The 23655-nt window shown below is 52.1% G+C and overlaps 1 protein-coding gene across 6 annotated transcripts in view; it reads right to left on the reverse strand.

Moving 5' to 3' along the window:
* Nucleotides 1-23655, reverse strand: part of JADE2 (jade family PHD finger 2) — a 51749-nt gene that overhangs the window by 18835 nt on the left and 9259 nt on the right. For 5 of the 6 annotated variants that reach the window (XM_055301867.1, XM_055301869.1, XM_055301868.1 and 2 more), the window contains 7 exons: nucleotides 22494-22551; nucleotides 20213-20301; nucleotides 9041-9198; nucleotides 4124-4284; nucleotides 3272-3483; nucleotides 1930-2097; nucleotides 326-442 (listed from right to left, as the gene is read on the reverse strand). In XM_055301867.1, the coding sequence (XP_055157842.1) occupies nucleotides 326-442; nucleotides 1930-2097; nucleotides 3272-3483; nucleotides 4124-4284; nucleotides 9041-9198; nucleotides 20213-20301; nucleotides 22494-22551 (963 nt within the window). Of the gene's footprint in view, nucleotides 1-325; nucleotides 443-1929; nucleotides 2098-3271; nucleotides 3484-4123; nucleotides 4285-9040; nucleotides 9199-20108; nucleotides 20302-22493; nucleotides 22552-23655 lie in introns of those variants that run through there. The other variant, XM_055301871.1, reaches the window with a different exon arrangement.

The raw sequence follows: 23655 nt of genomic DNA on the forward strand, positions 1-23655 counted from the left end.
CAACATATGTAGTAAGCCCAAAGATAGTTGCTCTTGGGGAAAGCCAGGGTCTTGAGTACTACAACAGTGTGGTGAGCCTTTGCTCCCAGGGCCTATGCCCCATGCCTCGAGAAGTGGAGATGGAGGAAGGCCCCTCAGGTGGGGTTCTGGGTCTGGCTCTGGTCTCAGGCCTCCATGGCCCATCTATGGTTCTGTCTGTAGCACCATGGGGACAAGGGGAGGGTGGCGGCAGCTGCCCATTTTCCGGAACGTTCACGATGTGCCCCTCTACACAGTTGACCTCAGCATGAGTTCCCGGGCAGGTGCGGGGTGAAGGACCTTGTACCTGGATGCAGGTGCCTGTGCACTCCTTACAGAGGTTGCAGGACAGAGCCCAGCGGCTGGCTGGGATATGCGAGATCTTGGTGATGGGCTCCATCTTCTCGGGGCACCCAATGCTGACCTGGGCAGGAGACAGGGAGCTGCATCAGGCCTCTTGTCTGCTGAAACCAGGCAGTGGGCACACAGGCCAGGGGGAGAGCCCCTGAATCCCAAGACCTTCCTAACTCCAAAGCTGACCACTAAGAGAGTGTGCTAGTGTTTGCTCACCTGTGACAAGTCTTAAATTGTTTGTGACTGTGTATGAGAGTGCACATCAGTCTGTGTAACTGTGTGTGCGCGCCTGTGGTGGGGTGGGCCTCAAGGCAGAGAGGCTCCAGAGTGTGTTTGTGCACGCAGACATGCACACACGCACACACGTTAGTACACACAGCATCCCGGTGTCTTCTGTACCTCACCCCTTTGTTAACAGCACCTTCAGAATTCTTATCAGAACATTACTTATATAGTTCATGTTTCTGGGGAGCAAGTAAAGACTCCAAGGCAGCACCTCTTCTTGGGGGCCTCCAGAGCTTGCCTGGCCAATGGGGATGCCTTTGTCTAACTCTTCCCATTCCTCCTACAGGGATAAGCCAACAACCATACCTAAGTCTGCTGAGCACGCCCACCCCTCAGCCCCCGAGGGTACATCTACCTCCCCATTGCTCATGCCTGAAGATGGAAGGAGGGCTCCTTTCCAGGTCCTGAACTTTGGTTCAGGGGTCCTTGCTGGTTCTGTCTCTGCTGTGCCCAGCCCAAGGCACAGCTCAGAGGTAGTCCTTACTTTCAAGATGCTGCTCTGGGGCATGTTACCGCCGTCAAAACACCCTCTATCACCACAGAAGCCCACAAGGTGGGTCCCTGCAAGAACCTTCAGGCTGGAAGCCCATGAAGGGGAGGGGCACATGCTGACAGGGCCACCTGGCTTACTTGCAGGCACAAGCAGCATGGGGTGGGGCAACACACTCGAGTCGGTACACACAACGGGGCTGTGGCAGAAACTCTGGGGAATGTCACCATTTCGTTTTCAAATAAAACAGGATGACTTTCCAGGAGCCCAGTGCCCCAACTCCCTAACTCACCGTAGGCCTAGCCTGTCACCCACGGTTCCCCCCACCCACCCAGACTCAGACCCTCTATCCCACCCACAGCCATCACAACAGACCCACCATACGCTTCTCATTAGCTCTCTGCCTGATTTCCTTTTAGGTCAGTAGGCTTATTTTTTTTGAAACAGGGAGCCTTGACCTTGGTTAGAACCACTGCCTGGATTTGGAAGGACCCACAACATGCTTCCCTCTCTACTCTGCTGCCTGACTTCTGCCCAGCTCTCACACCTACCACCTGGATTCCCCAGTGGCCCATAATCCCATCTACCCATGGAAATACCACCTGAATTCTATCCAAGTCCACCTGTGGCTTGTTGCCTCAGTTCTTCTCAGGAGCCACACACGAGATACCCCTTTTTATGGAGGCCTGTCACCTTCTTTCCCAGTGCTCTTATGCGGAGTTCTGAGCTCCATGAGGACCCACTTCCCCAGGGCTGCTCCTCCCTGCCCGCCATGTGCCCACCTCGGGAATCCACAGAGCACAGCTGACGTGCACCCATTTGGTCCCGCTTCTGGTGGGCTTCAAGGCTCCTCCTCGCTTGGGGCAGAGCAGGCACTTTGGCTGGACACCCAGGGCACATGTCCGGCATAGCCAGCTGCCCGTGGGCACCTTGAGGATCCCGTAGCATGCCTAGGGAGAAAGCAGGGTGGTCACCAGTCAGGTGCTTTGGCCCATCTACATCTGGTCAGAATTCAGCTGCAAATGGTACCAGTCCTGGCCCGAGCTAGGAGCTCCGGAGCCCTACTGCTAGCAGGCTCTGGCCTCCACAGAGATCTTAAGGCAGACTCCAGTTCTGTGAGGAAGGGCTCAGCTCTGCCCTCTGTTGGAGGACAGTCACTTTGGCCAGAGGTTCCTTATTATTCCAACATTTATTAGTGTTGGACTTCAGAAGCATCCATGAACTCCTAGAAGCTGGACACAAACTTGGGTCTGTATGCTGTCTGAAGATGAAGCCCTTAACCTTTTTTTTTTTCACAGAGGTGTGAAGGGGTCTCCTGGTCATGCCTAGAGCTACTGGCATAAGGGATATGAATAAAGGGTACACTGCCTACCCACCTGACTGACAGGTGGTGAAGCCCCTCTGGGCTCCCCAGGGGCTATTCCAGCAGCAGAGGCTAAGGAGTTGTTGTATGTGCTCAAAGTCAGGGCCAGAGTGGGTCCACTGGCTTCCAGGCAAGTCTTCTGCAAATAAGGCCCAGGGATGCCCCAAACCTGGGAGTTTTGGGGCCCAAGATCAAGAGGGGGGCATGTAAGGCAACACACCTGGTTGAGAAGATTAGGAGTGGTAAATACTTACAGCCTGTAATACTGTTCTAAGCAAATAACTCGTAGGAAGTAACTGAATCCTCCCAACAGCTTACTTTTATTTAGACTTAAGGGAATAGAGGCCCAAGGAGGTTAAGACAAAGTCACACAGATTGTAAAGGACAGGGCCACAATCTGCAATCAGGCAGCCTGACTCCAGGCTTTGCTCTCCATCACAGCACTGAGCGGCCTCCAAGTTCAGATGAGAAAGCAGGAGGAGGACAAAGAAGGAAGGATGTTCAGCAGGGAGAGTCTGAGGGAAGCCTACAGGAAAAGGATGGAAAGACTACACATTGGGCATTTATTCAAGTCTGGGTGACAGGGTTGAGGCGTGGGGCACTCTCTCCATTCCCTACCTCCTCCCTTGTCCTTCTTCTCAGGATCCTGTGGCCACAGTGCTACTGCATGCCTATAGCCAGGAGGACCAGCTGCAGGCAGCAGCCTGGCCGGGCAGCAGATAAGGCCAGGGGTGGAGAGTGGTTACTGATGGGCTGCCCACCTGGTGCACGCAGACGTTGCATTTGTCACAGAAGACCATCTCGTTGCCATCTTCGCCCTCAGGAGAGCGGCATACGTCACAGACGACATCCTCATCATACTCAATGCCCAACCCCTCCTGAGTCTCGATGGCCCGCACCATATTCTGGTGGCACAGGGTCTCCAGCTCCTCCAGCACACGCTCTAGTGTCAGCTCATCCAGCTCTGGTCTCTCTGTGAGGACAACAGGGGGAGCGGGTTAGGAGCCCGGCTTGTCAGGACAGATAGATGGAGGGGTCTCCACTCGTCTGCTATGTGACCTGGGAAAATGCACCCACTGTCAAGGGCCTCAGTTTCATCATCTGGACACAGGATAGGCTGAACCATTCATTCAGTCTCACAGACCCCTGGGGCCGGTCACTGTGTTGTGACTTCAGACAGCTGGCTTGTGACCACTCACACATGTACATGGAGGTAACAAGGAAATCTCTCTGGGATGCAGCTGTATGCAAGGGCGGACCTTCCCAGGACATGTTGGCGGGCTCTAGCCAGGAGGCCCATACCAACGGACTCCACCCCATTTGTTATCCTAGCTTCACTTCTACGCTCACTTGCCCTTAGCCTAATAGGCTTACTCCTCAAGAACTCTGCAAATCACATGCTACTATTGCCCTCGGCTGATAGCTGCAGAAAACAAGGCACAGAGACATCAAATAGATTCTCCAATCAGTACCGCAGGAGGGACTTTCTCCCACAGCCATGTGGCACCAGAGACCCGTCGTGGCCACTGCCCTTCTGACGGTGAGGATGCTGGCATTCAGAAAAAAACTGCCTGGCCTGCCTGATCTCACACTCAGCCTGGGAGGTCACCTACCCATCTCCTTGAGCTCCGAGTTGATGAGTTCCAGCCAGTATGCATCAATCTCGTCCAGGTCATAGCGGCTGCCCCCAGGCCAATCAGGCTGAGAGCCCTCGCCAAGTTCAGAGCTGCTAGGGGATACCTGGGTAGGGGGGCCTTCTAACGGCGGGAGGATCCTAGGAAATCAAGAGAGAGTATCATAAGGGTAGGGACTCTCAGCCTGCCACCCTCATTGGGTCTGGGCGCCTCCAGTGACATTGACCAGCCCAGCCGAGGAGCTGGTGGGCAAGTGAGATGTGAGGCCTGGAGGTTACCTCCTGCTCCTGACACTACCTCCTCCCTTTAAAGGAGGCTGCAGAAACTCAAAGGACTGTGGCTAGGCAGGAAAGAAAAACAAAGGGGGCAGAGTGTGGGTTGGGAGTGGGTGCTGACCCACTGTCTTAACATCCCATGAACATTCATCCTGCCCAAAGCACACCTCTACTGGTCCTCCCATGAGGGCATCTGGGCTTAGCCTAAGCTCCCTGATGTAGATCGGCCCTGCCTGGGCCTATATAGGAGGCAGTCCACGTGTTCTCCTGGGCAGTGCCCAGGACCAGCCACTCTGGGACAAGTGCGATAGAACCAGTGAGGCTTCAGGTCCTTCAGTACATCCCTCAAGGCTAGGAGGCAGCCAGAGATTGTCCCCGTGTCCCGCAGGGAGAAGTAAGGCCAGGCCTCCTTTAGAGTAAGGGGCCCGAGTACAGTGTTGCAGCCCAAGATGGCCCTTTCCATGGAAAAGGTCTCCCTCTTCAGAGGACACAGTGTCTCCCAACACACCTGATCATTCCCCAGATACGATATAACCTGAACAGTCAGTTTCTCACTGTGGTGACTCCCGCCCCGGATATAAAGATGTGCCTACAACAGTGCCAGGATCATACCCCAGGGCAGCCCTCCCTTGTGCCACAGCTCTCCTGAGGCAGCTTGGAAGGGTCCTGGCTGCAAAATGTGGACTCAAAGTCCTGATCCACTTTTTTTTTTTTTAAAGTAAACTCCATCCCCAACGTGGGGCTCAAACTCCCAACCCCAAGATCTAGAGTGGCATGCTCTTCTGATGGAGCCAGCCCGGTGGCCCATGATCTACCACTCAGTGTGCAATCTGGTTCACTTCTCTGTGCCCAGTGACCTTATCCAAAAAAATGAGCTAACAGTAATAATAGTACTTACCTTCTACGGTTGGCGAAGGTTAAATGGATGAATATATTTAAGCCTCTTACAACAGTGCCTGGCACACAGTAAGCACTACAGGTGTGTGAGGCAATATTTTAAGTCCTCTGGATATCACTTTATTCCTTCTGAAATGGACTAGGAGGGCTTTTTGCCTTGGGAGGGCACAGTTTCCCCTCTTGGCTCAGCTGTGTGCTGCCCGAGTTCCTGATGCCAGTTCAAAATGCCAGCTCTCCCCCCCCCCCACCGGTTGCCATGGTTATTGCTGCAGAGCCTGGCTTCCATCTGGCCAGCCCTGCCAGGGCTGAGAGGCCCCTCACTTGCCCAAGAGGCCTCCTGGGGTTGAAGGCAGGGCTGCCCGGGGTTGTGACTCAGCGCAGACTGGGGAGTGGAGGACAGGGTGGCAGTCACATGGTTGAGCTCTTCTGGGGAGGGCTCCGGGGCTCCAGGAGGTGGCCCAGGTGTCACCCACAGGGGCAGGAAGGAAGAAGAAGGCAGGGAGGTGGAAATGGCCTCCAGACCAGGAGAGAGGGTCAGAGGAGGTTAAGGGGTGCAAGGAGCAAGGAAAATTGCTCAGTGTCATCCTTTCCCACATGAGAGGCCCAGATTCAGGTACGTCTCAGGTAATGACTAGTGGCAACACTTCCTCCATCCTGTAAAACAGATCATTCCGAATGGATGCAGTACTGATACTCTCAGTCCTACAAAATCTCCTGAGGATCTTATTGGAATTCATACAGTCTTTTAAAAACACAGACTACTTTTGTCTTGATTCTGCTTTGTTTGTGCCTCCAGCATATGCTCAATCAGGTTTTGGATTTAACCTTTGCCCTACCACCTAGGGGCCTAACATCCTACACTTGTGTGCTCTGCTAGCTGCCACCTGGCCAGACCTCTTGGGGCCAAGATCACGTTCTTTTCTTCCTCAGAGAATCTAGGGTCCAGGGGCTAACACAATAAAAGGCATTTCCGGGACGCTTGAGTGGTTCAGTGGTTGAGCATCTGCCTTCAGCTCAGGGCGTGATCCTGGAGTCCCGGGATCGAGTCCCACATCAGGCTCTCTGCATGGAGCCTGCTTCTCCCTCTGCCTCTCTCTCTGTGTGTCTCTCATGAATAAATAAATAAAATCTAAAAAAAAAAGAAAAGAAAAGAAAAAAAACCGCTTTTCCTGTGCTTCCCAGAGCTCTCATCTTCATCTGTTCAGCCTCTTCTGGCTCTGGCAAAAGCTATCCTCCCAGGTGTGGACTGACCTGACCCTAGGCCAAAGTCTGAATTTTAACTGTAGGCAGCAGGACAAAGGTCAGCTGGAAGAAGCAGATGGAGGGGCTGGGATGTTGGGGAGCATCTTTACTCCAAAAGATGACACCTACACCAGAGGTTGGTCGTGGCCTGGATTGAGTCTTTTGACCACATTAAGGGAGCAGCATAGGCTATCACTCAATTCGTGATCAGGGGGTAAGACAGGTTCACATTACCCAGATAAATTTCAGACCATGAGGTGCACAGACCTGCCCAAAGGCCAGGGAGGACTGGACACAAAGGGGGAGGCTGAGGGGGTCAGGGTAGCAGCAGGAGGGAGGGCAGTCAGAGCCAGCATGCCAGTGTGATCGGGGCACACGCTGTCTCTGGGCCTCACAGGGGCAACCTGGGGCTTGTTTCCGTGGCTTGTGATTTCCTGGCCCAGCCCCCCAGGCCCTGACAGTCATGCAGGGAATTCCCCAGAATTTCCCAGCTTCCTCATCTATCAAATTGGGACAGTAAGATGTACTTTTAGGGCAGATGTGATAATTAAATGAGAAGATGAATGTAACAGGCTCAGCCCAGGAAATTCTTAGGAAGAGCTGCTATAACAATTCTGACCGTGGTGGCTGGGCTGGCTTCCAGAGAAGGGCCTTGCAGTGGGAGGTGCCAAGGAAGATGTAAGGCCTGGGTTGGTGGGAGACAGGTGAGACTTCTCCAAGAGAACAGCCCTCCCTGCCTCTAGTCGGTCCTCTCCAAAGAGCATGGACAGGCCAGGAATGTCTGGCTCCTGTCAGCTTAGAGCAGCCGTGCATATGTGGGGAATGCACCTAGTTGAGCCAGAGCTGTCTGAACACGTGCTCTCCTCTTGAGGTCAACAGATAAAGCACTGCACTGGCAGACAGAAGCCACGTTACTGGTGTGGAAGCATCTGTAATTAATTACCGAGGCCACTGGATGTTTCTGGAACCACCTGACATTGACATCAAGGAGGGAGGACAAACAGCTGGGCCAAGCCTAATCAGGACTCACCTCTCTGCTCAGTTGGTGGCCTGCTCCTCCCCTTCACTGCCCTGGGCCCTTGCCATGTGCATTCTCATTTCATCCCCACCACACCATTAGGCAGCTACTGTTATTAGCCTGATTGTACAGAAGAGAAAACTGGTCCAAATAGGTTAATAATAGTACTTTAGCCTGCAGACATGAAAGTGTGAAACTGGCTAGGAGCTTAACCCATGTTTCTGGCCCTGGGTAGGGGATGTGAGTATACATTCCCTGCACAAATCCCAGATATTCTCCTTCCAGAGGATAACAGAGAATGGTACCTAGAATGGTCCAGAGAATGGTACCTAGAAGTACCATGATTCTCAGAGGCCTGACACCAAGTGTTGGCAGGCACTTAGCCCTCAGGAACCACAGGAAGAACCCTGCCCAGCACCCAATCTTCACAGGAGCACCTAAGCAAGCTTCAGAGTCTGATCTGCCTCTGTAATCCCATGCCCAGCATAGGCCTGGCACCAGTTGTGCACTGGGGGTCTGTGGGCCACTCATAGGTGTGGCTGCCAGGATGCGACAGTGCCAATGTCAAGGGCGATGAAGACTGCAATCTTTGCCCCAAGCCTAGTCAAAATGGGCCTAAAAAGAGGCGTGGGGCTGCCAAGGCCAAGTAGTGTGGTGGGTAGGCCAGAACATCAGGTTTCTCAACCCAGAGACAAGACTTAGAGGGTTTCTCAAGGTGCAAAAGCCACACTTTGCTGACCTCTGTCACTGGAGGCAGGGGCCACAGCCAAGATGCACCAGTGGTCTTTCCAACCCACAACACCAGAAGGCTACATAGCCTGGAGAAGATGTACCCCTGACTCAGCCCTGACCCGGCCCCAACCTAGCCCTGGTAGGGAATCCTCCTGAGGATGGTCACAGCAACTACTTCCTGAACATCTGCTGTGTGCCAGCATTCAACTCCTTCCAATTCAAAACTCCTTGAAATTGTTTCCGAAGTCAAGAGCATGGCTTAGCCCTGTCTTAAAGACAATTTAAAAGCCTGGAGATTTCCCTGGTAAGATCTGCTTATGGGACCCCATTTGGGTCAGGCTAATCCATGGCCAGTTTCTACTGAGCGTTTGTGTGTGTGTCAGGTCCTGTGTAAAGGGTCTTCCATGCATCATTACCTTAAGTCATCTTGACCACTGGATGAAACAGGTGATATTACTACCATTCCCATTTCACAGACAAGGAAATTGAGGCTCAGGAGATAACATTCAAGGTCACACTGAATGTGAGTGGCAATCTGAACCTAAGCCATCTGGCTCTAGAGCTGAGCTCAATCCCGGGCCCTCAGCCTCAAAGATAAACTGCCAGTATTTTTTGAATTCTTCAGTGGTTCATGGGACTAAAGAATCTAAGATGGAATAGAGACAGGCTACAAAGGTCGCTTGCCCCAGCCTCCCCTCCCTAGGGCCCCCGCGCCCGGACTGCCTGGCTTACCTCACCACGGGCTCTGGGATGGCCTCTGCGCCAGCGGGCACCTGCACGCCCTTCTCCCATTCCTGCCGCCATGGGTCCGCCAGAATGTAGTAGTCATCCGGGCTGAGTTGGCAGGAGTCTGGGATCTTCATGGCTGTGATTAGGTCTGTCCGGAAAACCTGTCAGGAGCAGGAGTGGAAAGACGGCCTCAGAGTGGTCTGCTCCACACCCAGGGCAGGAAAAGGTAAATGGAATTCAAGTGGGCTTACAAGTAAGAAACCAACTCAAAAGCAACAATTACAATGACCCATCTTCTCTGAACTCAGTACAGGCTCTGCACACAGTAAATGTTCAGTAAATATGTTGAACTAAATTTACCTGTGTTCTGATCTGTTCAAGGACAGAGTCTGAATGAGAGATGGGAGTGGACCTCAGAGGGAAGGGGAAAAACTTGACTGAAAAATCAGACAGTAGAAAGGCTTTCTGTGAAGGCATTGCTACCATTAAGGGACTGACTGCTTGGGGCATTTCTACAGAAGGTTTAGAATTATGTTTCTACTGCTACCAGAGGTATGAGTGGAGGTGCTAAGGAGTGTAGGGCACCAACTCCAGATGGAGGAAACACCAGGATCTTATATAAACAGCTGAGGGAGAGGCCAGGCCCCGCCACAGCTTAAAGAATGGCTTCCTATGGGTCAGGGTCTCCAATGTCCCTCAATAACAAGGACACTCACTGTGTCCCCTGCTCAGCCAGGGAAACATGGAGCCATCCTGTGTATGTGTGACAGAGGAGGACAGGGCTGCTTTCCTTCCCAATCAAGCCCATCCAAATCTCAGAGCCAGGCCATGAATGCCTCCACCTCCATGCTCTGGTTTTCTTCTGGGCAACAACTCATTCAAGGAGAACCCTCTCTTCCCAATGTTCTGTCTGTCACGCCCGCCTTCCCACCCCAGAACAATCTTGAAGGCCAGCCCCAGCTGCCACTGGCAATGCCTCTCCCTCCCCGTTGTCTGACCTCACTGTGGCCTCCCACAAAGGGCTGTTCAAGACTTGGTGGCAGCTCTAGATTACCACGTGACTTGCTTAGGCACCAACTTTCCCAGTGATCACCAAATGAAAATCACAAGTTGAGAAACCACTTCCGGAAGCACTGCAGGCCTCAGAGCAAACCCTAAATCTACTCCTCCCCAGAAACACCAGTATCAGGCACCTGGGTGACTCAGTGGTTAAGAATCTGCGTCTGCCTTTGGCTCAGGGCGTGATCCCGGAGTCCTGGGATCGAATTCTGCACTGGGCTCCCCGCAGGGAGCCTGCTTCTCCCTCTGCCTATGTCTCTGCCTCTGTGTCTCTCCTGAATAAATAAAATATTAAAAACAAAAAACAAAAAACACCAGTATCACTGGCCTTCCAGAAGCCCATGACCAACCCATTCAGTGGTAACCTCTGCCTGCCAGGGGCCAATTCACCAGCTGTGTGTGTCTCATTTGAATCTGGGGCCACAACAAGGAAACCACTGAAATAGGTACACCAAGGGGACTCAAGGCAGCATCTTGCCCAAATCTAATTAACATTTGCATCTAGCTGGAGAGGGCTCTGGCTTAGAAAAGGTCAGGTTCCTGAAGACTCTATTTGCCAATATAATTTAATTGTTAAAACTAACACCCTAACATTTAATTAGGGTGCCAGTGTGAAAAAATTAAAATGAAATTACGATTAAATGCTAATTAAGCAGAAGATGAAATGTGGCAAAGATTTCAAAGCCCTGATAATTTGCATATCTTATTAGCAAGCAATAAGATGCCTGATACAAGAACACTAACTCAAGGAGTGGGTGCTTCTGTGCTGCCCTTCAGAAGTCCCCCTCTGCTAGCTTGGGCCTTTCCTAGCTGAGGCCTCTGCCCAGCCCAGCAGGACTGGGGGCTGGATTTTTTTCCTTCTGGGCCCCAGGGCAGAACCTAGTAGGGTGAACTGAACCCACAGTAGATTCATCATGGCCTTCAAGTTCTACTGATCAGGTAAACCAAGTGGTACAGGCCAGAGCCATGTCGCTCTGATGCCATGGGGAATCTTGCACCTGGGCCAGCCCATCATCTTGCCCCAGAAATCAACCCTTCACTACTGTCACCAAGTGCCCCTCCAGAGACACATAGGTATGTCTGAAAGCTTCTGCTATTTCCTCATCCTGGGCTGTCATATAAGTACCATCTCCTTCAGGACTCCTTTCCTGACCGCCCTGACTCAGGGAGCACCAACTATCCGACAGAGCCACTTCCCACTCCCACATCCCTCCTCACCTCCCACCCAGCACTTACACTCCCAATAACTAACTTGTATACTCTTGTTGCTTGTTTTTTGCCATCCCCTCTGGCCCCCACCGCCATGGCATCCCCCCCCCCCGCCCCGCCGCAGTCCCATTGTCTGCTATGTGCTCAGTGCTGGGCATGACAACTGCCACATCGTAGCTGCACAGAAAATAGTGACTCAGTGAATGAACAAATGAATGAATAAATTAATGAATGAAAAGGCCTCTCTGGGAAATTCCCTGATGAGTCTGAGCCCCCAGCTGGCTCCTCAGCAGTGCTTTTTACACAATGGCAAGGTGAGATACCTTGTGTGTCTATGTAGAGCTGAAGTCCTCGAGCACAGGGACTTTAATAAAGCAACACACAGCCTCTGGTCTGCAGGGCTTAAAGCTGGAGCCTGAGAGACCAGAAGGCCAAGCCACACCAGCTGGGGAGAGAGGACCCTGAACTAGGGATAGGCATGGCACTGACAACTCAGCAGGAAGGAAAGGATCCCAGGCTCAACTGAATCAGAGATTCAGGAAGGCGGGGGTGGGGGTGGGGGTGGGAGAGAAAAGGAGAGGGAAGAAAGAGTCTAGCCCCAAGAGAGTTCTATGTTTCATCCTAGGTCACTCAGGGAGCAAGTGGCACACTGAACACAAGTGGCCCTTTCAGGCAGGGGACTGATGAAAGTGTGGGAAGCACTGTCATAATGGGAGCAGCCAACACTTAAAGAGCACTGTGTACCCAGTACCAGTCTGAGGGATGTTCTTGAATTGATTTAATAGTAGTCCCTACACCAACTCTGTGAGGTAGATGTTCCAATCATCCCTATCCTGGGACTCAGTTGGGTTAAATGACCTATGCAAGGTCCTACGTGTTGGAAGGGGCGAGGGATCCCAGGCCCTGAACTCTGGGGCCAGCCAGCACTCCTCCACAGATTGCCCTGCCCCCTTTGGCCACGTGCTCAATGCCCCCTCTCCAAGCCAAATCAGACAGCTTCCCAAAAGGCTGGAATGTGCAAATCAGATGGTGGCTTTTGCAAATTCCAAGCCATTCAGTGGTTTTGCACAGTCTTCCCTCAGGCTGAGCTGTAGGGCCTACCAGGCCCTGGTGGCCACACAGATACACAGCAGTGTGTGGAGTACTTTTTACCCTTGGCACTTAGGAGCACCCTACTGGGACACTCTGCCCTCTTGCTAAAGTGGTGCTGGCCGGTTTCATCTTGGAGGGCTCCGTCTGGTCCAAATCTGCTCTGGGAAACCTTCCTAATCCCAGACAGAGTTTTGGGCTTCCTCTGAACTCCCACAGCCCCTATACTGGAATCTCCTGGTTTCTTCCTACTAAACCCCCATGAGAAGGTGGTGAGTTCAGTGAGGGCTGGATGGGCCACAGGCTGAACATGTGAGGTGCTAAACAAAGCTGAATGGCTCGAGACCCTTCACAGTCTGCCACCAGATCTTGGGTTGCTGCCCAAGGCTACGTATGGCTGGGCAGAGCTGGGTACTCTGTACCTTCCCAAAGAGCCTCTGGACATTTATATAAAACCTGTCCTTAAATATGGCAACCTAACTGTCACCCAAACATCCTTTTTGCTTTGAAATGCCAGAGGTTAAGCTTGAAAAAGACTCAATTATTCTCCTAAAACGCCTCTGAAATATTTATGAAAACTAAATAAGAGAATAGAATGGACAAGAACCAGAGACCTTGCCATGGCCAGAAAGTTGGAAGACAAGTAATTTTCTGAGGACGTGAATGTTTACTATTTTTTCTCTCTTATGGCAGAAATTGACAAATTGTCTTTAAAGGTCTGCTGCCTAGCAACCAAGTTCTGCTGAGCTGCTTGGGAGATGTTAATTGTAGCTTCTTCAAACAGTATGAAGAATGTTTATAGGTCTAAAACTCAAACATTAAAAACCAGTCTAAGTGCCAAGGAGCCAGCGTAGCTCCGGAGGGGAGCCGAAGACCATGCTCGGTTCAGATGTAGGGACACTGCACATGCATGGCCTCGAGACTGTCCCGTGAGCAGAGTTCTTGCCTGGGACCATGAGATCCGTGGATGCTGTTGGAACATTTCATTTTGGGACCTTGGTCTCTGCTTCCTTTCCTCAAGAGTGAATTATTGTATCATAGTGTATTTCAGACCAAGAGAGACTGAGAGGAAGTTCAGTTACTTAAGGAAAGGCTCCACCACTTAATATAATTACAAAAGAGGATTATTTGTGTCATTATTTGTTTGATGTCCATCTCCTCCAGTAAATTCAGCTGAGAAGAGCAGAGGCTACATGTCTCCTGTCTATCGCTGTAGCTGGCTGTGGCACGGTGTCTGCCACACAGCAAGTGCTCAAGAAATGCTGTGCAGTGAATGAATGAATGAATGAATGAACCCCAGGCTTTGAAGCAGGACTAAACTCTAAAATTTCCTGTTCCTCCTAGTAGGGAGAGTGGAGGCAGGGGGACTGGCCCCAAAGAGTCTTCCAGGTGCTCTTCAGAAACTGGTCTTCACCCATTCTCCCTGCCTTTGCTTAGGTCCCAAAGTCAATGAAAACAGTTTTGGCTAAGATGGCCTTTGCTTGACCTCTGTCCACACTTGGAGCCCCAACGTAAAGCTAGGAGTGGCACCCTCCTCGAAATCCCCCAAAGGATATTTGGAGTAGTCTATCCTGAAAGAGCCAAGTGAAATGAGACTGCATAACTCATTTTAAATCACAACTGCTTTCCCTGAACACTTCATCTCATTAGAAACTACAGTTGATTTTAAAAATTGTTGGGACACCTGGGTGGCTCAGCACTTGAGCGTCTGCCTTTGGCCCAGGAAGTGATCCTAGAGTCCCGGGATCGAGTCCCACATCGGGCTCCCTACATGGAGCCTGCTACTCCCTCTGCCTGTGTCTCTGCCTCTCTCTGTGTGAGTATATGAATAATATACTCATGAATAAATAAATAAAATCTCAAAAAAAAAGTACTTGTCCTGTTAAATCAGGCCCTATGCTACAAGCTTTGTATATATATATATATATATATATATAAAACCCCACCTAATCCCTATTATCCCCATTTTACAGATAGTGAAACTGCGACTCAAAGAAGCAAACCACTTAGTTGAGATCTGCACTATATTTTAACCACTGCAGTCTTGCCTGGGAACCAGCCAGGTATTGCTTTTTTAAAGAAATCTCTCCTGGGCTAGAAGCTGATAAACAGTATCTCAGCCAGGGACGCCTGGGTGGCGGAGTCTGTTGCAGCTGGTTAAGCGATAGACTCTTGATTTCACCTCAGGTCATGTTCTCAGGGTCCTGAGGTCGAGGCCCTTGTCAGGCTCTGCTCAGTGTGGAGTCCGCTTGGGATTCTCTCTCCCTCTCCCCCTTGCTCTCTAATAATAAATCTTAAAAAAAAAAAAAAAAAAAGAATATCTCAGCCAAGAGCAAACTTACTTAAATTAGTCATAAAACACCAGAGAAGGGCTGTCATAGCCATCCTCTGCCCAGTCCCATTCAAGCTACCGCGAAGCTAATTTAGTCAGACCTCTCTGTCTCTCTCCCTCTCTCTCAAACACACACCCTTTCTCTTTCACAAGGATAACAGCACTTCCTGCTCTTTAAAAGAATATATTACACACATTTCTTTTGCAAGACAAGCCCCAGAGGCCAGGAGGATTTTCCAGCTGGCGGGAGCAGCAACGTTTCTAACTACTAGAAGTGGATTCGGCCCCCACCCCAGAGGAAGGCAGCAGGAATCTAAGAAAGCAGGCACTGGCCCAGTGGAAGGGCTCCCCTTCACTGCCTGCCTTCCTGCCCCACAGGGCGACGGGGGAACTGCTGGCTGCAAACACGGCTTGAAACCACAGGACGAGCATGAAATCTTTTTGGATTTCTGTTTTATCTCTCAAGCTTGTCGGCATTTTGCCTTTTACTACAACATATGCTATCACTGTTTTAATATAAAATACATTATTTCAAACATCTGGATGGCACCTGTGCTCCTCGGGGAAGACATCAAATTTATCCTGTGGCTTTGCACCGTAACACATTCTGGCCACCCATGCCTTTACCCAGGGTAGAAGGCCCCCACTCTTAAAAACAAGCTGATAAGCTGCATCCTCACTCTTCACTAGCTGCCTTTTCGGGGTGGGGGACTTCTATAGGAACTTTCATGGACCGCGGGTCTGAGGGACACCTTGGTGGTGACAGAGACTATTCATGTGCAAGGATCACCTTTCTCTCTCAGGTCCTGTTCCCAAGGGGAAGAAGCTGAGACTTGGTAAAGGGCCCTGTGGAAACTGCAGAGAGGCCCTCTTCTCTCGTCTAGGAATATACTTATTTATCCCAGGGCCTACAAAGGAAACTTGCGGTTGGATCCCAACTCCTACCCACCATCGAGGCTTCCTTCCATCCCAAGGAGGCCAGCTTTACCTACACTCACTTCCTCCACCTTCAAGCTCCCCAGGCCTCAGGAAAAGATAGTGATTCGCACCAAACAGAAAGTCCATGGCAGGGGACAGGGCAGGGCTCTACAGATGATGACCTAGAGGCTCAGGGAGAAAGTCACAGAGCTCCTCCGTGGCAGAGCTGGCTGCACCGCTCATAACGGACACTTTCCTGTGTAGCACCTGCATCCTGCTACCAGTCAAAGGACCAGCTCCCCAGGGACAGGGCCTGCCTTTTCGGCCCTCTTCCCTTGCACCCAGCTGGGCCTGTTGGGTGTTCTCAAGTGCTTGCTGAGTTTAATCACTGTCAGTAGCTCTCGAGTCCTTGAGACTCAGGGCTCTGCCCACTGGCTGATTTCCAGGGATTCTCAGACTTCCTGAAAACCCTGCCCAGGAGACAGGCCCTGCTCGGCCTGCTCTTCAGTCTGCCTCTGTCCCAGCCCTGAGGAAGACACGGCCTCAAATGGCAGCTTCCAACCCACAGGGCTGGCCTCCAGTCTCCTCCTGAACTGTCCTTCATACCCCGGCTAGGCTGACAGCTTGGTAGAAACATTCAGTCCTCGGCTACCGGGGGCAGAGAGGGATCAGCTGGAGGACTGCCCTCACCCACACTCCCTGCCTTTGCTTAGGTCATTGAACCAGACTGGAAATCCTCCCCTTCCTCCCTGACCTCAGGGCCCCCCTTCCAGGAAAGACCAAACTAGGACCTCCTGTCTTAGCAAACTAAGGAGAAAGGACTGTAGCAGTAGTTCTTAAACCTGGCTTCCAACAAAAGGGCTTTAAATAAAGTAGAGGTACCTGAGGCCCCACTTCAGCCCATTTAAGTCAGAATTTCTGGGGGGTAGGTGGGACGGGGGCTTGGTATTAGTATTTAAAGAATAACTTTCGGAGCACCTGAGTAGCTCAGTAGTTGAACGTCTGCCTTTGTCTCAGAACATGATCCTGGGGTCCTGGGATTGAGTCCTGCATCAGGCTCCCTATAGAAAACCTGGTTCTCCTTCTGCCTGTGTCTCTGCCTCTCTCTCTCTCTCTCTCACGAATAAATACACAAAATCTTCAAAAAAAAAAAAAAAAAGAATAACCTTCATGACTCAATTATATTTTCAGAGATAGGACTCACAGTAAGCACGAGGATGGTTATGCTGTCTGGTCAGACAAGCCAGGCCAGAAACCCATGGCCTCGGCATGCTTTATATCCCAGCATCACCTTCCCAGGGCAGGCTAATGCCTTCCTTTCCTTAGGGATTGGCCTGCTGGTTTAAGTCCTAAGGAACAGACCTCAGCTTTGTTGGGATCCCACAGGCAGGCAGAGCAGAAGGGAGCAGTCCGTGTCCTTGGGGTCAACTCTACCTTTTTCCTCTAAAAAAAGGATGCTACTGACCTCAGACTTGGTGCACTTTCACCAGAAACCCAGCCTCCCAGGAACCCTGGGCCTGTCCCTTCAGCTGTGATACAGAGCCTGTATTCCCCCCACCCCCACTTTCACTCTGGCGGACGGAGGCCACCCACTGGTTAGGGGCCAGAAGTGAAGCTGGGCCTCAAGGCGTCAGCCCTGTCCAGGGTCCTGACTCCTGGTCAGAGCACTTTTTTTTTCCTGCCCCACTGTACCTCACTCCCATGTAGAGGGAGCCCCTAGACTCATTGAGAAGGGCATCCCCTGGCAGGTCATCACAGGGGCAGCTTCCCAGTTTGGCATAAACCCAAGCCCAGCCCTTACTGTGGCTTTTGGCTCAACTACACACTGGTGTTGCTGCTATGCTAAGTACTCCTGGCCATCAAATCCCGCCATCACTGTCCACATGGAGAAATGAAGAGACTAAGGGAACCAGGGGCTCTCCACCAGGAGGGGACTGCACCATGCACATCAATTTACAAGTACTCTGGCTGGGACCCTGGGTAAGACTGGGAGCATGCTGTGTAACCGGCCTGGCAACCACCCTGCAGATGTCTTACTTCCTGGGGACTGGATAGGTGGGGTTCCCAGATCCCCTTTCACCAGGGTGACCAAAGCCCTCTGCCCTCAGGCCCAGCAGACTATAAAGGCCCTCCTCACCAACCCCTTCACAGAAAGAGAGGGAACAGCCCAGTGAGGAGATTTAGTGCAAACATTATCTGCAGCCAAATTCTTGCTTTTCATCTCTGCCTTCTCATGAGCCAAATAATTTGGAAGCTTTCATTGATGGTTTCCTCTCGGCCCCACGATCACTTGGAATTTACGCTGGCTATGGCTCAGCCTCCTCACTTAGGGGACGAGGGAAACCTCACAGGCTGCACTCCAGCCTGCTGTGGAAGGAAAAGCTTGTCCTTGGCGACAGTTCAAGGCAGGGAGGGCTTTTTCAGCCCTCCTGGAGCCCAGGACTTGAGGGCTGGTGTCTTCTGTTAGGCCTCAGGGCTGCCTGCAGAGGGCTCTGGGCTCGAACCCGGGGCCATGCACAACCAGTCCCCAGCAGGGCTTGGCATCAGCACCCCTACAATGATGTGACTCTATTTTTAGGTGGAGAAAGGTTCAAAGGCTCTGTGCTGGAAAACCCAAGAGGGAGTGGAGCTTTCAGCCCCATGCAAATCATTCTTTCCCCTCGGCCTTCACCAACACCTGTTTCCTCCCGGCCCCTGGCCTATCCAGAGTACAGATGGCAGTCCTGCCCCTGGGATCTCTACCTTGAGAAACGGCTCCACCTTCTCCTGGTGCTTGGAAAAAGCAGGGCAGGCAGAGTGGGGGGAACCAGCCAGCCCCAGGAGCTCCCCCAGAATGGCCCCACTCTTCTCCAACCTGAGCAGCCACTGCGAGAAGCGGCAGGCAGGATTCTGAGACAGGTTTCTCGTCTCCAAAATGGGCAGAGAATTCCTGTCTCCTGGGTAGGGGCAAGGCACATAAAGGTGGCTATTGTTTTACTAATGCAACCATAGCAACTGGAGAGCCCCAGTGGCTCTCAAGAAGGGGGTAGGAAGGCAAGAGGGGAGTGAGGGTGGAGGAGCAGAGAGGAGTCCCAGAGGCGCCCAGAGCTCTACAGCACACTAGGCCTCCCGCATCCCAGCGCTCTTGAGCACATCCATCTTCCCAATGAGCAGGGTTAGTCCAAGAGGGTGGTGCCAGGCACCTCAAAACAGCATCCCGTGTCCACCTAATTCCCAACTTTTATTCCGTCCTTACTGCATTTCCAGAGGTATCTCCTTCTATCTCTACCCTTACCCCATGGGGCCAAAGGAGGACACTAGGTTGGGGGATGGGGATGCGAGGCATTAGGTCTCAACCCCCACCACACACACCCACACACAAAAGGAGAGTCCTAGGGTAGGCCAGCTCAAGGAAGGAGGATGTGGGGATTTTTTTTTCAAATGCAAGATTCTGCAAAAGATGCCCCCACTGTCCCCAAGGGGCTGGCTAACTACTGCTGCTCAGGATTGCCCCCACAGCCATGGCTGCCCCTGTGGTTAGTAGGGAGGGCTCCAGGCTCAGAACAAAGGTACCCTCCCCCATCCCATGTCAAGGACTCTGCCTCAAGATTCTGGACCTTCCCACCCTTGGCAATGTTGGTTTTAAGAGCCTCTTGTGTTGGCTATATTACCCCGGGATCCTTAATTTCCATTGTAACAAGGATTGAGAAGGATTTTAAAAAGTGAAGCGCCCAGCCCAGCTACTGGCTACTCTGTAGGCTGAACAATGTCTCTGTTAAGGGCCAGATTCAAACCCCCTGAGCTTCTTGGGTGCTCTTGCAGCTTCTGTGCAAAGGGCCTCTTCTGTGCTCAGTGCAATGCTTTGAGGACCTAAGAAGGAGTGATGTGGCCCCTAGAGGTGATTTTTCAGGGGCCACAAAGAAGCAGAATCGTGATGTCCATTTGTGCTCAACACTACCCACTCCTGGCACTCTTCTCTACGGCTCGAGAAGTCATGAACACCTCAACCTGCCACAAGAAACATCCCAGGTCTAAGTAAGGAGGATTTAGAATGCAGATGCTTGTGACACGGGCATAAGGAGCAGATAACTGGATGATCCTGAGGGCCCCTGTATCAACATATCCCAGTGCCCTTGGCTTAGCCTCCCCCAAATCTGACTGCTTCTTCCTCCACTGCCACTACTCGGCATTCAGCCAGCACTGCTTCTCCCCTGGACAACCGCAGGAGTCCTCCCTGCTCGGGCCCTTGCCAGCATGGTCCCTTCTCCTCAAGGCGGCCAGGGCCACTTCTTTAAATCCTCCTTTTATTAAAACGTCAGGCTCTGTTATTACCCCGCTTACAATCCTTGAAAGGCTGCTCCTCTCGTGTAGCCCAACTGGAACATCTTTACAACAACCTACACGGCTGGGGGAACTGGCATCCACACCCCCTCCTCCCATTCGTCTCACTTAGCCACACCTGTGCCCTCTGCCAGGAATGCTCACCCCCAGACACCTGCAGGGCGTACTCCCTTGGTCTCCACAGGGCTCCACTCCTGTGGCTTCCCCACCACGGCTTCAGCTTTTCCCAGACACTTGTCACTACCCACCTCTGAGGGCTTTTTTTCGTTCTGCCGGGGCCAGCCCGACTTGGTGCTGCTGGGCAGTTTGGAGCATCTTGATGCAGATGTAGCGTGACCTGCAGAGAGAACACAGCCCATGAGGGGCCCCTAGAAGGCCAGGAACACCACCCACCCACCCACCCATCCACCCATCCACCTCCAAGGACAAGAAACCTGTAAGGCAGGCTCTGGTTCGAATGTTTAAAAGGTGGAAACCTCTGCGAGCGCCTGTCCCTACTATGGACCTCTCCAGGGATCAGTGCGGACAGGAGTACCTTCCTCCACTCACCAAGCATAGGGGCTTAGGAGATAAAACGGCAGTGACCAGGACTCAGGATCCACTTACTATGTGACCTTCGACAAGTCCCTTGCCCTCTCTGGTCCCCTGCTTCTTCCTTGGTGAAGAAGGCCTTCTGTGGCCACGCTTATTCCTGCCCCAAGTGGAGATACTCTGGGACGATGCCCAGTGAATATACAGAGGCACAAAAGGCCAGTGGCAAGAATGCTGCTCTAAAATAAACCCATTTGGGCAGCCCGGATGGCTCAGCGGTTTAGCACCACCTTCAGCCCAGAGTGTGATCCTGGAGACCTGGGATGAAGTCCAACGTTGGGCTCCCTGCGTGGAGCCTGCCTCTCCCTCTCTCTGTGTCTCTCATGAATAAGTAAATAAAAATAAATAAATAAATAAATAAATAAATAAATAAAATCTAAAAAAAATAAAGATTTTAAAAGTAAAATAAGATAAACCCATTTACTAGCTTGTCTCCCCAGGCAAATGACTTAACCCCTCTGGGGGCAAAAAGTTGTGAGAATTAAGTGATGTAAAGGCTTAGCGGAGTCCCCAGCACCGAGTGCAGCCTCAAGGAACATTAGCTAGTATTGCTGGACTCTGAGGCCCTTGCTGGACTATAGGACTGCAGCCTCTACCTGTGGGTCCAAGGAGCAGCAGCCCCGGGTAGGCATGCTGGCGGGGGGTTGGCAGGGGCTGGAGGGAAGGGAGAATGCCGCAGCCTGGCGCAGCTCTGCTGCAGCTGCCCAGACACCTGCTCTTGCGGGTGCCTGACCCTCAGGGGTTCCTCTGCCTGCAGCGAAGTTAGTAGCAGAGGATGCAGTTCCTCTTGGCTCTACCGAGACAAGCCACAGCCAGTGCGGTTGCGGCCACAGAGGGCCGGATGCTGTGATCTCCTGCCACAGGGAGGAAGGGATGGCCAGGTTAGACACCAGAGCCAAGCTGAGCACACAGACCCCAAAGGACAGTGAAATGAGACCCGGAGGTAGGGAAGGGGCTGGGAATGGCAGGCCGTCTTGGTGCATCTGTCCTCAGACTCTTGGGGGCTGAGGGGGCAGCTATGGGACTCTAAGAGCTCCAAGCAGCCTTGGAGATTTCCCAGATCCCAGCTGCTCACCACCTGTGTGAACAAACTGAGGTGCAGAGCTGCAGGCTCCAGGCCCAGCCTCCCTGGCAGTGTGGGCTCCCCACAGGATGCAGTGCTAGGTGGGATCCTCTTGGCAGTGTACCTTGCCTCCACAGGTAGGGCAGAATGGAATTCCTTACCCAACCAGCTCACACAGGCCCAGGTTCCTGGGGCATCTGGGAAGAGCTGTATGAGAAAAGCTCTCACCTTATCTCCTTATCACCTCCCTTATCTCCCCCCAAATTTGAGAAGAGGCTCCTTAAACCCTTTTCTCCTCCACAATCCCTGCGACCCTCAGAAGATGTCCGGCTTCCTCACCTGGCCCATTTACAAGTCTACCTCTGAGATTCTATTGCCTCTGACAAACATTTACTGAACATCTATTATATACCTGATTTAGTTGGGGACACAGCGATGAGTTAGACATGACCCCTCTTATCAAGGAGTTTCCGGCTAATTAGGAAATGATATTTCCATCAGGTAATTATAAAAAAACTTAATAGTTTTTCTGTCTCTTGTGTAGAGAATTTCTATAGGACCCTGATTTAAAATAAGGGCCAGAGAGAGAGGGATGTGTTTCTTGCAGCCTGGAGCAGCAAATGCAAAGACCCAAAGGGGATATGATCTTTTCCAACCAGACAAAACACATGGGATTGAGACCTAGGGGGTAAAGAAGACAGCAAGGCTCTGGAGACCACGGAAGTGTGGGGACCATCTTAGGAGCATAATGGCCTGGCCTGATTTATGCTTTCATCAACATTGAGACCATGGGTCAGCCTCCCCCCATCCGGGCCTGTGGGCCTGAGAATTATTCAAATGTTTTCCCTGTAGGAACCCCAAATGGAAGGCCTTACTGTCAGTGGTGTCAGAGTTGTCGCTGCTGATGGAGTATTTTCGCCTCTTCTCTTCCATCTGCAACAAAAGGCAGGCCCCATTATACTACTGGGAGGCTTGGGAAATCCTGAGTCTCTCAGAAAAAAATTGTCCAATAATCTACCTCCCCATACTCACCCTGGTGCAATGGAAGAATGAGAACAAGGCATTGCCCTAACCTTCTCCCCAGCCAGCCTCACACTCTCTCCCTACCCACCCACGGGAGCCTTGGGAGTGGGCCAGAAAGGGGAAGCAAGATTGATTCTTCCAGAGGGACTGTGCCATCTGAGTTTAGAGACCAGCCAGCTCAGACAGCACTGAAGGCACATCCTGAGGGTGGTGGGCAGAGGAGTGTGGAAAACGAGTAAGGACAGGGAGGCTCTAAGCTGGGACCCTGAGACGCACCAGGCCCAGGGTGACTGGCCCTAGGCTGGGCTGCCCTCCCTCCTGTAATGTCCTTCTCCAAATACGACTACAAACCAACTTTATCTTAACTATAGTATTTTATAGTTTCAATTTCAAGGTAAGAAAGGGAGCTCTCCACACTGAGCTCCTTCTGCTGCCAACACTGGCTCAGCTCATGTTCCTAACAACCTTGGAAGTTGTGAGCTATTGGCTTCCCTTACTAGCGACGTGCAGGACTTTGTCCGGCTAGTCACTGTCTGAACTGGGCTTTGAATCCACATGGTCTTATCCCTGAGCCCACGCTGAGCTGCCTTTGTGTCCTGTGAGCTCTTGCCTGTGGGGAGGGCTCTCCCACCCGGTATTTCCTTGGATCATACAGTCTGGGGTGGCAGCGCCTGCTTCGGTCTCCTCTTGGAGGGGAAGCATACTCCAAGTGGCTTGTTCAGCTGCCTCGGCTCTCACAGTGGCAGAGTCCCAGTGTGAGAACAGATCTGGGATTTGGGACCTGAAGCATTTTCTACCTCGTCCCTGTTAGTCTGGAACCTGGGCTGCCTCACTGCCCGTGACAAAGGGCAAAGAGCCAGTGTCAGCAAAGAGAAAGTCCCACTGCCCAGCCCAGCTGCAGGCCAACCAGGTTCCCCATCTCTGCTTGGGCTCACATGGGCCGCCTGCCACTGCCACCCACTCCAAGCCTGTTGGTGCCAAGCCCTGGGTTTCCCTTTATCTTCCTGTGGCCCT

This window comes from Nyctereutes procyonoides, unplaced genomic scaffold, assembly GCF_905146905.1.
Source record: "Nyctereutes procyonoides isolate TBG_1078 unplaced genomic scaffold, NYPRO_anot_genome, whole genome shotgun sequence".
NCBI lineage: Eukaryota > Metazoa > Chordata > Mammalia > Carnivora > Canidae > Nyctereutes > Nyctereutes procyonoides.